General features: G+C 42.6%; 1 protein-coding gene across 1 annotated transcript in view; it reads left to right on the forward strand.

Moving 5' to 3' along the window:
- Positions 1 to 2,507: 2,507 nt before the first annotated feature.
- The window catches only part of yjefn3 (YjeF N-terminal domain containing 3), a 40,448-nt gene continuing 26,876 nt past the window's right edge, over positions 2,508 to 16,079 (forward strand). Inside the window, exon 1 of the mRNA XM_053431086.1 lies at positions 2,508 to 2,575. Coding sequence (XP_053287061.1) covers positions 2,508 to 2,575 — 68 coding nt within the window. The remainder of the gene's footprint in view (positions 2,576 to 16,079) is intronic.

Below are 16,079 nucleotides of genomic sequence, written 5' to 3' on the forward strand. Positions count from 1 at the left end.
GTTCGCCTGTTTATTGTGTCGTGACATTTCATTGGTATCTGACCTGTTACAGGATATCCCTTTGTCCCGCAATGTGGATGTTCAATGTGGTAAAGCAGAAAAAATAAGAAGCATCAATTCAAAAAAGGATGTAGAATGACAGTGAGTGCCGGATATTGCAGATGGCGATTTATTCTGAGTCTTTACCTCTTAATATTTTCATTATAACAATCAGTCTGACAGAGCTTTAACAAGATGGTTACACAGCTGCTCCTGCGCTAAACATTTTATGGAAATTTAAATACTTCATCAGTTTTTTTGCCATGTAGTTTCTGAAGCACTTTGTTACCTTGTTTGGATAAGAGCTATACAAATAAAGTTGTTAAACTTTTGAAGATTAACTAAATCTGCATATCTATCAGCATCATCTCCGCCTCTCACGGAAATTAATTTAGTGCCGTATAGTGGCTGAGAACAGACTACACTTGTATGAAAACATTGTTTAAAATCTGGATTATTCTTCTGAACTGCCTTACACAGTCATAGAAACCTGTCTCTGAACTATGCCTGATTTTTCTCATCAAAATCCCCAAATTATTCACTGAGAAATTTAAGAAAATGCTGAAAAACTGCTCTGTATCGCAATGTCAACAAAGGTGACAAGGTATATTCCAGGATCCTGCCCCTTTGAACGGATCTGCACCAACATTTAATGGGTTCTTCCCAGACCAATGTTCCATCGTTTCCCCAAGTTTAGTGGAAATCCTTTCAGTAGTTTGTTTGTTGCTTACCACCCAACAAGAAAACACACCAAAAGCCACGCGAGAACAGCTAATGGGACCAATTAAAAAATAAGATGTACATTAAAAAAGCAGTTGTATCTACAATGTAATCATGACTGAAAGATATTCACAGTAACTTGCAACAACCATTAGTGCAGTTTTACTGAGTGATGACAATAAACAGTGTTATACAGTAGGAGGAGATGTCTGCTCACCTTTTATTGTTTGATGTGACAATAAAAGGTGATGTTCCTTTCTGCAGGTTACATTAAGAGTGTGTTAAAACAAAAAGCAAGTGAAATAACTATCAGGACCAATACTATCAATGTTTCTCTAATAGTTAATCTTTAAATCTCCTGGATCGAGAGATTCCTTGCTCTTCAGTCGATCCAAACCCTCAGAGCCTCTAGAGATTCTGTACAAAACTCATGGGTTGTTTTCAAGTCGGTCTTAAAACAACACACAACCCTCACAGTCAGTTCCATCCCATATCTCTGCCATTTGCTCTCAGGGATTCTCTCAGGGATTCTTTGAATTTATAATTCTTCCAAATTGTATAATTATTGGTTTTGTATTGGAGTCAACATCTTCGTCAGGCCTCTGTCCTAAAACTAATTTTCCTGATTATCTCATTTTGTTAATGGCTTTTTCACAGCCTCTCAGCAATGACTGGCTGTACACTGTAATGGCACTATCTAATTCCTAGGTGGCAGAGTACACCAGCATTACATTGCAGCTGTGTTTTTCTGCTGTTGTCCTCACAGGAATTCCATCCTCCCAACAGGTTAAATTCTGTAACCTGGTAGAAAGACAATAACTGACCCTCCAACGTGTGATACAAAAACTACGTCTGTTGGCGGAGCTGTTACGAGTTGTCATGGTTTATTTCTCTTTCATTTTCTATATGTAACAGTCTCTCTCTCTCTCTCTCTCTCTCTCTCTCTCTCTCTCTCTCTCTCTCTCTCTCTCTCTCTCTCTCTCTCTCTCTCTCTCTCGTTGAAGCTTATGTGCATGATGCAATAATTAAAACCGATCCAGTCAAATCACGGTGATCCCGTTTCCTTTGTGTGGACCCTTTCACATCATCCATCATTTGTGCTGCAGCTTTATAGGGTTGCCGGTAACGGGCTCCACACACACATCGATGGGGATTTCACTGAGGAGTCAAGTGTTTCCTCACTCGGATGCCTGCTCTACTTTCTACATCAAGGGGATCCTTCTCATACCGAGGGATGTGTGTGAGTGTGTGTGTCTGTGTGAATCGGAGGGAAGGCAGGTGGGTGGTATAGGGGGGGGGGGGGGGGGGGGGGGGGGGGGGGGGGGGGGGGGGGGGGTTGCAGCCCTGGATGACTGAACGGCTGAGATTCGCGGCTGCCTGAGCCAATCGGCCGGCGTGCACGGTGCCTCCTGATTCTTAATTGGCTGTCTTTTCCCCGGCGAGCTCAGCTGATCCAGAGAGCCAGCTGGTTTTATCAGAGACAGAGCTGGGGCCACAGGGGAGAAGAGAGGCAGAGAGGCAGATATACAGTGAGACAGAGATACAGTGAGACAGAGGCAAGATTCAGTGTGGAGCAGCCAGTAATTATCTCCCCGTGTCTGGACCAATCAGAAGCCACAGCCCATTTACATTCTCAGTGTATTCCCAGGAAGAGAGAGAAATAGAGAGGCAGAGGCAGAGAGAAGCAACGGAAGTGTTTTCTCCGAAGCGACCCACAGCTCATCCTTTCTCACGTTTGCTCAGACAAGATGGACAAGATGAACCACAGCTCGGCCGAGGCAGAGGCTGAGACCATAGAACCCCTGCGTTACCTCAGGTAGGCACCTGCCCACGTCCGCTGCATCTCTGCCATCCTCTCACCGCTGCCTCTCTCTCCAGCTCCATGCTGTTTGTGCTCCGCGCAGTTTGAGCAGATTGCTTCCAAATCGATGCACTTGTGCAGAAAGAGTGAAAGAGTGGCGGGCAGAGTTAGAGAGGAGGGACATCCAGGTCCAGTTGTGCAGCAGCGGACAGAACTCTGAATCCGAGCAGACTGCTGGAGTCCGAGCAAACTTTAACTGATGACGAGGTCAGAGGGAATAACGAGAGACTTCACTAATACATGTGATGATAATGAAGATGATTGTAATGATGCCTGCAGAAATATGTCGGTCCACACCAGGAACATCTCATTTGCTTTGCCGGTCTTCGATCTTCTTAATTATTCCCCTTCCACTCCACTGAAGCCTCAAATTGCATTACACTCATGAGCTGTTATTGAGTTTGGAGTTCGTGTTTCATTTAGCAATATCAGGCCACATAGGACCAGCCGAGAGATTCAGTATCTTTGTGGATGAATGATCAGGTTTGTTATGCCACTGAAGGTTATTGTGTTTGTGCCCCCTGGCTGCGTCTGTAGGGCCAGGTTTAGCCTCACAGTGAAATCTTTAGATACGAGAAAGAAACAGAGGGATGTATTTATAACGTGTCCGTGTGCTGCTGAACATTCATTGAACCCAAACACAGGGAAATAGTTTTATTGTATTCCTCTGATACGAACACACAAACCGCACAGCCACATACTCACTAAACAGTCGTCACCATCAAACTTTTGACACAAAAAGATACAGCTCGAGTAACAAGGTGTTCTACAGTCATTCAAGAAAGATGCTCAAAAAAGGTTTTGGTCATTTTTGTATGGATTATAATAACAAACTTTATTAACAGTAACAGATTTACATGTGTGGCCCAACAATAGAAAGAAATTAAATAGGGAAACAATTGGACAGCATTAAAGCTCAAATACAAAGTAAAATTAACAGTCGGTACGTTTTTTTTAAAGTTTTTACCACAGTCGGAATTTGCTGATGCATTTGCTGTATAACCAAACAAATCTAATTGATATATAAATATATAGCTCAAAACTAAATGTGAATTTGCCTACCACTCTATAGTTTGACTGATTTTACACAAGAAAAGAAAAAAAACAGCCTCAAGTAATGTCAATGGTTGCAGTGACAGATCTAAAGACTGTAAGTTTGAAAAATCTAAAAATAATAATCTGCCTGTGATGAAGGTGTGAGTCTACGTGACCTCAGTGGATCGCTCTGCATCTTAAAGCTCAAAGACAAATTATCCGTCAGTAGCATCACTCCCTCTACTCGGTGAACACATTGTCAGTAATGTATATATATAGGTACCAGGTTTTGACAACGAGAGAGGGGAATGTAAACATAGATCATATGTATAAAGGAATCTGTAACCATGGTGACATTTTGGCTATCTCCCAGATGGTTAATGGTGTGATCGCCACATGACAGCGGTGCAATACCAACCCAGTTAATAGTGTTACTCTGCAGTGTGGTGACAGGATTAGAGTGTGGAGGCCTGGATGCTTTGTGGCCGTGGTGTTTTTGTCTCTGCTGACTCCGCTGGTAATTGGGTGTGTTGTCAGTCAGGAGGAAAAAACTCAACTCCAAATCGGAGGATAGTTATCTTCCTATTCTGTTGATCACGAGATAGAAAATCCCTGTGTGAGCACCAGGTTTATTTTACAGTATGTGTGTGTGTGCGCGCTGCCTAAAGACGTCTTCATACAGAAAACACAGAACCTCCCCAGTGACTCATGTGTGTGACGTGGCTCATCACACTCACTGATTTTGCGGCTCTCGGCTCCAGACATCTTTCTATTCCACTTCTACCGTGTTATTGCCATGTCAGTCAATGTGTGTACCTGTGCATTACATCTATAGTCAATAATCTCAATCAATCAGTAATAACACCCTTTGTGTTGCCTGCACTTACATCCCCCTCCATGTGTGTCAGCATCAGGATATACGTATGCAAATGGATGAATTTATGTGTATGTACTTCACACAATTTATCCTGTGTTCTATTATTACAAAATGTTGTATAGGTACAGTAGCCTGTACAATCTGATGTCATAGCAACCTGTTGAGGCAAACACTTGGTGAGGCGTTTAAGAACAATGGGAAAAAAGGATGTAATTAGCGTCTGGGAGTTGATGCTTTATTACTTATGTAAAACAAAGGTCAATGTGAGGCCAGATAGAGCTTTTTATTGATCTGTTATAATTATATAGACAATGTGAGCGACAGAAACCCATCAGGTTAATGCACGCAAATGTCAATGTGTGACGCTCCTGCTGTTTTAAAGTGGCTTTTAAAGATTCAAATTCATGCAGAGCACCACTCAGCTTGCGCACCGCTGTGGAGTTATAGATTGAACACGCACACGCCCGATATCACTCAAATAAAGAGAAAAATAAATTGAATTCACTCCTGGAACGAAAAATGAATTTCCCCACACTGCACCGAGGCTTCTCACCCTGGGTTCAAATGCAGCTGAGACGAGGCACCACTTGTTCTGAGCTGGTGATGACTTGGCCTCGGACTTGGAACGGTCTTTGCCTGTGCACTGTCTGAAAGTTAGGAGGAGCAAAATGCAGAAGGGGAAACTGTATGAATTATTCAGGTGAATAAAGTCCTTCTACCTCTGTTTCCAAAAGGGTACCCCCCCCCCCCCCCTTGTCTACATCGCACCACTGCAAGTTTGTTTGGTTGTATCTGCGTTTTCTTCCTCCTCCTTTAGAATAACAGAAAATACTGCTGTCCTTTACTGCCGCGGGGGAAACACCTGCAAACGTCTGACCACGAAAGCCTGAATGTTTTCTGAGCCGCTCTGGGTGTAGAAACTCAGGGGCATCTTTTCCTTTCGGAGTGACTCAACAAATGGTGTCACATCTGCCGGCACAGTACGCCGCATTTGTTCAAACCTGAGCATAAACTGGGTGGTAGGATGCTCTTCTGCCTCTCCTCTGTTCCGGCTCTTTGGTCCACCTTTCCCCCCTTTAGTCCACCACTCCTGGGGGTCTGAGATATTTTCCTCTGACTCGATCTGATTTGCCTCCACGTCTCCCCCACCGTTGCATATTGGGATTATTGTTATTCCTTTGGCCTGCGTCCCTCGTCTCGGATTCCCCTTAACCTATTCCCATGTTGGCAGTTCCATTTGCTTGTGTGACAGCTCAGGCATTTATGGGTCTAAATGTAATGACCGGGATGGATGCAAAGAGGGAGAAAAGAGGCGAGCGATGATGTGCTGCCAGTGCACTGTGTGTACATAATTTCCCTCCTTCATGTAAATCCGATTAGCTGTTAAGAATTCTCCATTACAGCGTTTGAGAGGGGAGCGTGAGGAGGAGAGGGAGGGTGAAAGGGAGGCAGGACGACGACTGATGCCTGCTACCAGGGGAATTATAGCATCTTCCATTTGTCTGCCATTTCTAGCCTTTGCCTCTTAAGCAGCCCTGTGAGAAGGTAAAGTGTGAGATAACATGATCACAGATGTAACCAAACAACCTAAGTGCATTCACACAAAATGATTTGATTGCTGTGAGTACCTAACTTAAGGTATGGGGGGTTAGATTGTGAGATAGTAGAAGATGGTAATAGGAGCTAAGAGTCTTCAGTGAGGCTGAGGCTGTGTCCGAAAACACCCACTCATTCACCAACCCCTACTTAACTACAGGGACCTTAATGTGGACGACGATATGATGAGCTCATCGGCCCCAAAAAAAAGTGTTTGAGTCATTTTCTCTGCGCCTGTAAGGATGTAAACATTTGATGTATGTCGTGTTTATGATTGTTGCAGGATTAAAGAAATAGAAACTATAGAAATTCACACAAACACAAACCAAGACATACAGCTTCTGTTTCTCTATTTGCAAACTTCCATACTCCCACTTGCTACTTGTTGTTTTAGTGCATAGGTGCATTCACAGTGACAAGAATGATGATAATATGCAGTGCACCCGGATGGTGCACTCAAAATTGTCAACAGTTGAACATAAAACTATGGAGAGTCACTATACTGGCTACGTAGAGGAAGAGGAGGGACCACCAGATATTCTTAAAATTGAGAAGATGGTAGTTGAGGTAGGATGACACACATCGGCAATGGTGTCATTTCCATGTTGTATGACACAGAGTCAAGTAAGCAACTATAACAAAATCCAACCATCCTTGTGGAGGCTGTAGGATTGTTCAGCTTCCTGGAGGCTCTGAAGGAAAAGTGGATCGCCAAATTAGAGGAGTCTTCCTCAGGGAACCGTGAATGACATGTTTCTGTCAAATCGGGGGATTGACTCACCGACAACGTTCCCATAGTGTGGCTCCAAAGAGCCTGTGTACGTCCTTCAATGTGGGAGCTGCAGCAGATTATTGGATGTTTCTACTGCTCACTTCAGCCATTTAACATGTTGTACTGCACAACAACTATTTCATTCTTCAGCATACACACACATAAAAAAGACATAAACTCCCCAGCTCTGCCCTGCCTTTCTGTTTGCCGACACTCTTAAATGTGTCGTGGTGTGCCTGAGCCGTTGTTTTCCTTCAGTCTCTTTCCAAAGCTATGAAAGTCCTCAAAACGCTCAGTGCTGACAGGGGGACTTTAATTTGTCTGAGTGAAACAGAGCACGGCGTTATTATTAGGAACACACCATTATTCCATTTGGCAGGTCCCAACTGTGCTTTAATTAACTCCTGCGGATCAAGCTCATGCTATTTAAATGGGATCTTTTCATATTCTAATAATGTTCCAGAGATACTTTCTGTCTCTTTCTGCTCTGTTAATTGTTGTGTGTGCTCATAATGGTATTTGTTTATAAAATATCGGCAATGAACTTAGTGAGGAACATAAGGCCGCGTGCAAAAGCCTTTTTTCTCGAAGCAGCCTTCTGGAAGTCGAACTTTTATTTATTGAGACATAATAAATCGGATTCACTAAATCGTAGCATGTGTAAATGTGTGAGCGTCTGTGCATGTGTGGGACGAGCGTGTGTGTGTTTGTTTACATTCTGAGATGATAAAATATGTGCGACCGAATGCGCGCGGACAGGACACATTGTCATTGTGTGAGGGCTTTTGTTGAAGTATTTTGTTTACCGTGCTGCGCTTGGACAGCTGACAGGAATCAGAGACCAAAGGAAAGAAGAGAGAGAGGGATTATAAGAGGTTGTGTGTGTGTGTATGAATGTTTGTGTGTGTGTGTGTGTGTTAGTGTGTGTGTAGATCACAGGTGTAGATGATGGGGCTGGTTGCTAGTAGAGGGTTTTAAAAAAATTGGTGTTGTGAATTGCATTTGTGCGTCTCTTTCCATAACAATAACCAGGGGGAGAATTGAAGAAGAACACTTGAGGTGGCTCCATGGATATTTCTTTAAACCTTAGCAGTGTAAAACACAGGCTCCTCCAGGATAAGAGAGTGTGTGGATGTGTGTGTGTGTATTATGATTTAAACCAGACGCTGAAGACGTACACAATCATACAAAATCTGGTGTACACAGTAATATGTATATATTAGAAAATGATGTCACACCTCTGAGTTAAATTAGTTTCCCTATGAGCTCTGGCCTTGTTTTGCATTATTGATTGAAACTGCTGCCGGATTTGAGGAATTGATTCCGTTGATTGGCTACTGGCTTCGTTCCCAAACCGTGACTGTGCACTTTACACGTGCACAAGCATTTACGTCTCAGTGGCTTGAACAGTGACAGGATTGATTCATCAAGTCCTCGAGCACAGTGACAGAAAATTCAACGGTGATGGCGGCTTTAAAATTCATTTATTCTGAGAATAAAGTGACAGGCAGGCCTTCAATCTTTCAAACGGAGCATGAGTAGACTTTGTATTAAGACATATCCAGGAATTTAATCTCCATCAAACCAATCCATCACCACATACTTTCAGAATGATTTGCAGTTATACCATTTCATATTGCCTTTCATTTTTTCCATTCCCCATAACCCTTCCGGTATATCTCGCTGGTAATATGATGAACTGATATTGTGTGCAGGTTTTATAACCACCGCAGTTCTATAGGTTTTTGGTTGCCTCTCTATTTTGTCTGGAATATAGTGGAGCGTAAAGAAGTAACAAAATCAGAAACATGTTGCACAACTTGTGGAAAGCTGTCTGGGAAACAGAGAAATAAAACCTTTCCCATTTCTTCTTCACCACTTAGTTTGAACAAACTGTGAGGAAAACATTTAACTTGGAACGAGTCAATGTTCTTCCAAAATTTGACAGACAGATAGTCTGCTCTACTAGATACTGGTTCATTTAAATATTTTTGCAGTTTATTGTTATCAACAACCTGCTATTAGCAGGAAGTGCTCATTAGCTCCTCAGTGGAAGCACGGCTTAAAAGGTGTCACTCCAAACACACTGAATGGTTTAGTGTTAGTCTAACCCCTGTTCTTTTTCAACACATTGTTCCAAATGGTAAAAGTAAACACAATAACATACAATTAAGGGAAACACTTGGCTATAGTCTCATAATTCAATCTCCTGCTACGTTCTTCACTTTTACCTCATGTCTGAAAACAGCTTTGACCTCTTGTTAGTATGTGCTCTGATGTTTCAGAAGCTGAAGTTGCCCGTGGGGTCTCCTCCCACTCGATCATGACGACATCGCTAGAGCAAGGTGGAAAGAGGAGACTCTTGAACAGTGTCTACTTCAAATCTCAGTATTTCCAGTGGTGTCGGATTTTCACTCTTCACATGGATTCTTCAGTGACACAAACATTCCCAGTGTAGTATGACACAGTAGACATCATCTTTCTCACATGATGGACCTTGCGTCTCCTTTTTACACCAAAGCTCTCCACCTTTAATTTCCTCCCCTTTAAACGTACAGGGGTCAGGGCTGTTCCAAGGATTGTGAATATAAGGAGAAATGTTCTCATGGCGACAGAGTGGGAGCGATGCCGGATAGCATCTGGCCGCATGTGGTCCCTGCTGGAAAAAATCCATTCAGAGAGAGGGAGAGGAAGATGCTGAGAGACCAAAATAGAGCGATGAGAGGAGGTTGAAAAAACTGTCCGTGGGTGAGGACCAGTAACCTGATTATAAGATCCAGGGGGGGAGGGAGGGAGGGTGTGTCTTAGAACTAGTTCACTCTTCTGTCAGCCGCCGCCACTTGTCCCTCCCATTACTTTTGCGGCAGCTGCCATAGAAACCAACCTCGGCCATAACCCAGCGAGAGATGCTGCCTGCGTGACCGAGACAGGCTCACAGGTGATGGGGACGCAGGTTGAATCTGGGTTCACTGCATAGGTTTTCATCACAATATCTTTTTTTTTGCGAGGGAGTGTGTTAGTGTTAAAATTGCCTCGGCCCCAGTAGAACATGATTGAAAATGAAATTGAATTGGCAGAAAGACAGGGAGAGACACAAGAAACAGCAAGGATTGGACACTTATAATATAAATTTTAATGCGCTGATGTCCCTTTTCCCCCCTGTGTCTTTGTGTCTCCGCTTGAATATGTCTTCCTGTGTGTGTGTGTGTGTGTGTGTCAGTTGTGTCGCTGTGTGCTTGCAGGCAGCGATGCTCTCCCACTTTTCAGTAATTGGGTTCACGTGTCTTGCTCTGTTGAGTCCTGATTGTGGTTCTGTTTTGTGTCTCCTCGGAGGAACACCGTAGCAGAATTCTGATTATGCAAATGCCTCATCTTTTCTTGTTCATATAGCTGCGTTGTTGTTGTTGTTGTTGTTTACAGTGTCCACCCTGCTTTCTGGTGGATTATATAAAGTTAATTAAAGATGCCTTTCTGAAACTCAAGAAAACACTGGGCGAACAATGATGTGCAAAATGAATTAGCTTCATGCCAGTGTTATGTATTGATTAAATAACGTGCTCACAGGAAACCATTATTTGTTTTCCTTCGCAAAGGCTGATTATGACTCAGGACAGAAGAACACCCCATAATTACACACTGCAATTATTTAGTTTTCTAACGACAAAAGGATTCGTTGAGACACTTTTGGTTTATCCTTGCCTAGCAACGCCTCTCAGCCCAGGTCTGTGTTCCAGTCCTCTTTCTGGCACCTGTAATGAGACATCCAGTCGAAATGCTGGGCAATTCTTTTCTCCTGGATGCTGTGATGGAGGGCTGCTGAGGCTAGACTCCCCGGTGGCCTGCGAGCCAGCGGGTTAATGGTGATGCTGAGAGAGGCATGTGGTGAGAAAGACAGCAACCTGGAGAGCCAGACAGATGAATCAACAGGCAATCAACTAAATGTTTACGTGGAGAGAGCAGATCAAGACCCCGGGGAGAAGAGGAATATGGGCCGGAGAGAGATTGAGAGATGCAGAGACACTGAAAGACTGACATGAGCTCGGCTTTTGTTTTTATAGAACTCTCCTGCTCTGTGAGGTAAAATCAATTTATGTTCACTTTGTGTTCCTCCGACAACAGAAAATGGGATTTCTATGCTCCCACTATTTGATCATTATTTATGATAATAAGCTTCTGCAGTTTTTCTGGATTCATGTCGGCTCCACTGTCATTAGTAAATGTTGGCAATAATTATAAGACACAGAGTGGGTGGAACTATATTTGTCCACATGCGTCTCAGGAGGCTTTTCATGCAACACAACCGAGACATAAGTATTGTTGGGCTTTAGAAAATGACTGAGGAGGAAGAGAACCTGACAAAAAAAGGAAAACATTTCTCCACGAGCAGGAAGTAGGGGAGAGCGGGGTAATGTGGGACATTTTTTACATTTGCCCCCCTCTAGGCGAGCTAAACTGATATATCAGTAAAATTTACACATTTCCCATTAATTCAGGATGTTTTCTAGCAATGGAAATGATCAGGATGTCTTCAGGACAAAGGGCAGGGAAAATATGATTGTTTTAAAAAAGTGGTCTTGTGTCCCACTTTACCCCGGCTACGGGGTAGCTAGATGACAGCTAGATTGACAACCACTAATATCGGACTAGTAACAGAATCATGGGGATTGGTCAATTAAGCACATTTATGATTATTATGATTCATTGTGATCTCTTGCACACCCTAGCTTACCTGCACAGGGACAGGGATATTGTTTTTCTCTGCGTATTCAAATGCCAGTTCACGGCACTTAACTGGAGCAAGGCCATGGAACTGGTCAGCTAGTTGTTTCAAGTGTTTGGCAAGCTCCTCCTCCATCTCATCTGTGAATATTCTCTTTGCCTCAGCTACTGCACCCCAGGCTACTGATTTTACTTCCCCTTTCTCTTTTTTCTTTATGAATCTTTTGAGGGTTGTCTTATCAATATTTCTATCCCTTGCATGACCTCAGCGGCTGCACTCTCCATCTCTGTGAGGGGTGTTTGGCCCCAGGTTGTCTTCCTGGTTTAGTTTCTTGGCATGATGGCTTTTCTACAATGTTTATAACATTAAAAATAAAACATATATAATCTAATATAACACTAAAATATGTTTAAGACTAAACTTAACTTGTGCTTCATGGTGGGGTAAAGTGAGACACTGTCCCACTTTACCCCGAAGCCACAATTTTAGAAAAACAACATCTCTTATCAATTCAGGCTAATCTTCAGCTAGCATCAATCACATGGTTTTATATGTTGGAAGTTCATCAACATGTATGCCATAAGTTTTTCTACCTGATTCAATTTGTTTTGACACAACAGTTCAAAGCAAGAACATTTACTTTTACATGCAAAAAACACATTTTTGTGAAAAAACATACTTTCCACAGCACCAGCACCAACTTCACCTTCATGGCAAGGGGGGAATGGGAGGGGCTTGAAAACATAATACTCACATGACCACAAATGTGTTCCGTTGCCTAGATACAGGGGGTGTTTCACATCACCCGATGTCCCACATTACCCTGCTCTCCCCTACAGACGTACAGTTAGTTTTCACTTCACAACAGGTTCCCGGAGTACTGCCTGTATATGGTTGTCATACCGAGCCTCGGTAATTCAACTTCTCAGTTCGACTTCACGGTACGGTGAAGTTTGGAGGATTGTGCTTGCACTCATAGAACTAGGGTTTCCATGTGTAACCATCTGCCCCAGGTCTAATCACAAGTGCTTGTTAAATAGAACACACATCTTTCTGACATTGAACGATGGTCTGTGGACAAGACTCTGGGGCTGGAAGCTTTCTGGTTCCTCTTTCTAGTTTGAGCAGGATTTGGCTCCCTGCAGGAAAACCGCCCATGTGAAGAGCACATGACGCGAAACACATATATGCTAATAGCAGTTAAAGGAGATTAACCAAAATGCCGTCTGGACCTAAAACCTCTACAAAGAGTATCCCTGTTTGTGTTATCTGAGGATAAACATTTGACAAGTGCCATAAAAGAAACTCGTCAGACTGTAAACGGTTTACATTGAAAGAGTCACGGCCCAGATTGGTTGGTCGTCCTTCCTGTGCATCGATGTCGGTTTGTCCACAAGGCAACGAAAACTCCTGCAAGGACGACACCTGGGCTTACACGAGTGGGCACTCATCCACTGCTGTGGTTTGCATTCCCCAGCAGAGGAGGTTGTGTGGGTTGTAGCATGGACCACGCTGAGAGCGTTACAGCTTCTAGTGGCTTCAATAGAGCAAAACCAGTGGAGCCACAGTGCTGTTAACCCAGCACAACACCAGGCTGGGACTCTTGGTAAGATGCGGCACTCTTGGGAAATGCCCAAACTGTTCAAATCACTTGGACCACGCACAGTACCACAAGCAGGCCCTGTGTCCATCTCTCAAACACACTGTGAGGATGGATGGGTATATTAGGTAATGGGTCAAGTTCTCAATGACCAGCAATCACATACCTCTACTACTATTACTGTGCAACTCACATCCACCAGCAGTGAGGTGGAGGCTGTTGGACAAATCAGTGAGACCAGGCACTTGTCAAAGTTTGGAGCCAAATTAAGGACACACTAAACCACCCATTGCTCTAACCCGAAGCCTAACCCTAACCCTTCTGCTCTGTCTTTGTAGGGACACTCACTTAAATAATGCATTTCCATGCCCCTGACTGCATACCCTAACCCTAACCCTAACCCTAAAGCTTATTCATACCTCAATTCAAGTCTTAACCCTAAAACACACCTTGAAGAAGAGTAAATATGTCTGCATTCTCCAAAAATGTCCTCGTCACAGGGCTATGCTAAAAAAGGGTCCTCACACACACACACACACGGACGCACGCACACGGACACACGCACACACACACACACACACACACATACACACACACACACACACACACACACACACGGTACAAACATAATCCTGAACATACATTAGCATATTAATGCAAATAGCTCCACCCGCTCCCACTGATTTACCAGTCTGCAGACATAGTCTTTACTGTGACAAATTCAAACTGTGTCTACACACAGTAGATGGAATTTGTTGCTCACTTATTGTAATTAAACTTTGCCTTTCTTTTTCACCATTTTATTTCAAAGAGTGTCTTTGGTCCCAGTTTTGTCTCCTCTTTGTTTGTTTGCCTGATGGGGTTTATTAAAGAATTTACAGAAACTGTGACAATCTATCAAATGTTAACCATTTTTCTGTTTAATTTATTTTCATAATTTTGTCATGTTTGTGTGAGTAAACTCTACGCAACCTCAACAAACCTTTGTTGTCACACTTTGTGTTATGTTCATAAATCAACTTAATGAACTGGAATTATTTGTTGTTGTGTGTCTGTTTATTCACGTAATCCCTTAAAAACATAATTAATCAATCGTAATATAGCTCAATGAATAAACGTGTGGAACGAAATGACTTCCAGTTTTGCAAGGAGCAATATTTATTTTTACATTACATATTTTTTGGTAAAACGTTTTTCCTGAATATTAATGTGCTTCTTCTATTAGATGAGCCAAGCACTGTTTCTCCTGATCCAATTCTTTGACATTTTTGTGTGGGTAGTGGTAGTTCAGTGATAATGTGGCAACATATTTTGTGACCATCTCACCTTTTTGTTTTACTCAATGCCAGCCTTCCCTAAAGTGAAAACTGTTTCATTTTGGGGGTTGAGTTGGGCAATTTGCCCCCCATCCCTCCATCAGTGTGGCCTATATTTAGGCCTCCTTTACTGCGATATAGTTGAATAGAGAGAATTCTTTTATATAACGCATTGTAAATAAAATCTTCTTATTTTGCTAGAACACACTCTTGTTCCAGTTTATTCTGACTTAAGCTCATTGAGTATCACCTGGTGTCTCAAATACAAGAATGCAAGGGTTTCGATTTTATTTTGTATCTATGGTTGAGGCATTTTTTTGTCAGATATCTAAAATAATCTGTGAACTTGTTTTCCATCTCTTTCCTTCACAAATATATATATATGTGCACCAGAAACTGAAACTTGACTTCAGTTGACTGTGTTGGCTGACATGTCTAAACTGACTAAAACTGGGCTTTTATCACAGTTCTCCCCTCTGATGAACCATCTGCTGGGAGCCACTGTGACTCCTCACTGGAGATGCTTTAGATCTGTCCTTCTCTCATTTGTGCAACACAACTCAAGAGTTTGAGGACAGAACGCGAGAGACGGCGGCTCACCTGTCTGTATTGCTCAGGATTTTCAGAATAAAATGTTGCCTTAAAAAACAGATCAAAAGGATGAGCTTATGTTAATTCACTTAATAATGCTCATGTCTTAATGACCCAGATGCAGCAAGAACTCTACTCTTGATCCACTCATAAACAATTGAGGGATTCATTAATTAGTAAATATTTCTCATTCAGCTAATTTCACACTGGAGAGATCTTTGTATTGCTCTCCTTATTTTGCTGAGCTCAGCTACACGTCTCTACTTCCCAAAGGATCTGATGTCTTCATTAACTTTAGAAGCATTTTCTCCTGAACTAACCAAGCTTACACTTGCCCACTTGAATTTATGCCTAATATAAACTGATATTGATTTTGTGCATATTTTTTAACAATAAATACTCTCTGGTTCAATTTCATGGCCTCGTATCACAGACTCCACCACTACTGCTGCCAGGCTGCAGCTGTGAAGCCAAGCTTCATGCAGGTGGAAGTGGACGGTTGCCAGATCACAATCGGTTATCCCTCATCTCTCGGTCCATCGTTCTCTATCATGATGAACATTTTGCACAAAAAGCTGAAATCTGGCATCTCATGGTTGTTGCATTGATCATTTAACCCTCTGGAGTCTGCAGTCACACAGGCCTGATCAAATCATGTGATGTGACTTGTGTGGTTTTTGGGACCAATATGATGATAAACAATGTCAAAGTAAAAAATTCAAAAACAGAAACAAAACAGCCCAGGACTCGAGGGTTAGGATGGATAAGGACAATTGAGAAACACCTTGACGTGAGTAGTCCAAACCTGAACATGTGCCCATCGAAGAATAAGTCAACATGCAGCGTGTAGTTTGTTAAGTGGGGACAGTTGAATTAAGTTCCTGTTGATTTATCTTTCTTCCATGGGATGCTCGAGATTAGATACCAGAGATAATGGTTCCTATCATAATGC

This window comes from Pleuronectes platessa, chromosome 9 (assembly GCF_947347685.1).
Source record: "Pleuronectes platessa chromosome 9, fPlePla1.1, whole genome shotgun sequence".
NCBI lineage: Eukaryota > Metazoa > Chordata > Actinopteri > Pleuronectiformes > Pleuronectidae > Pleuronectes > Pleuronectes platessa.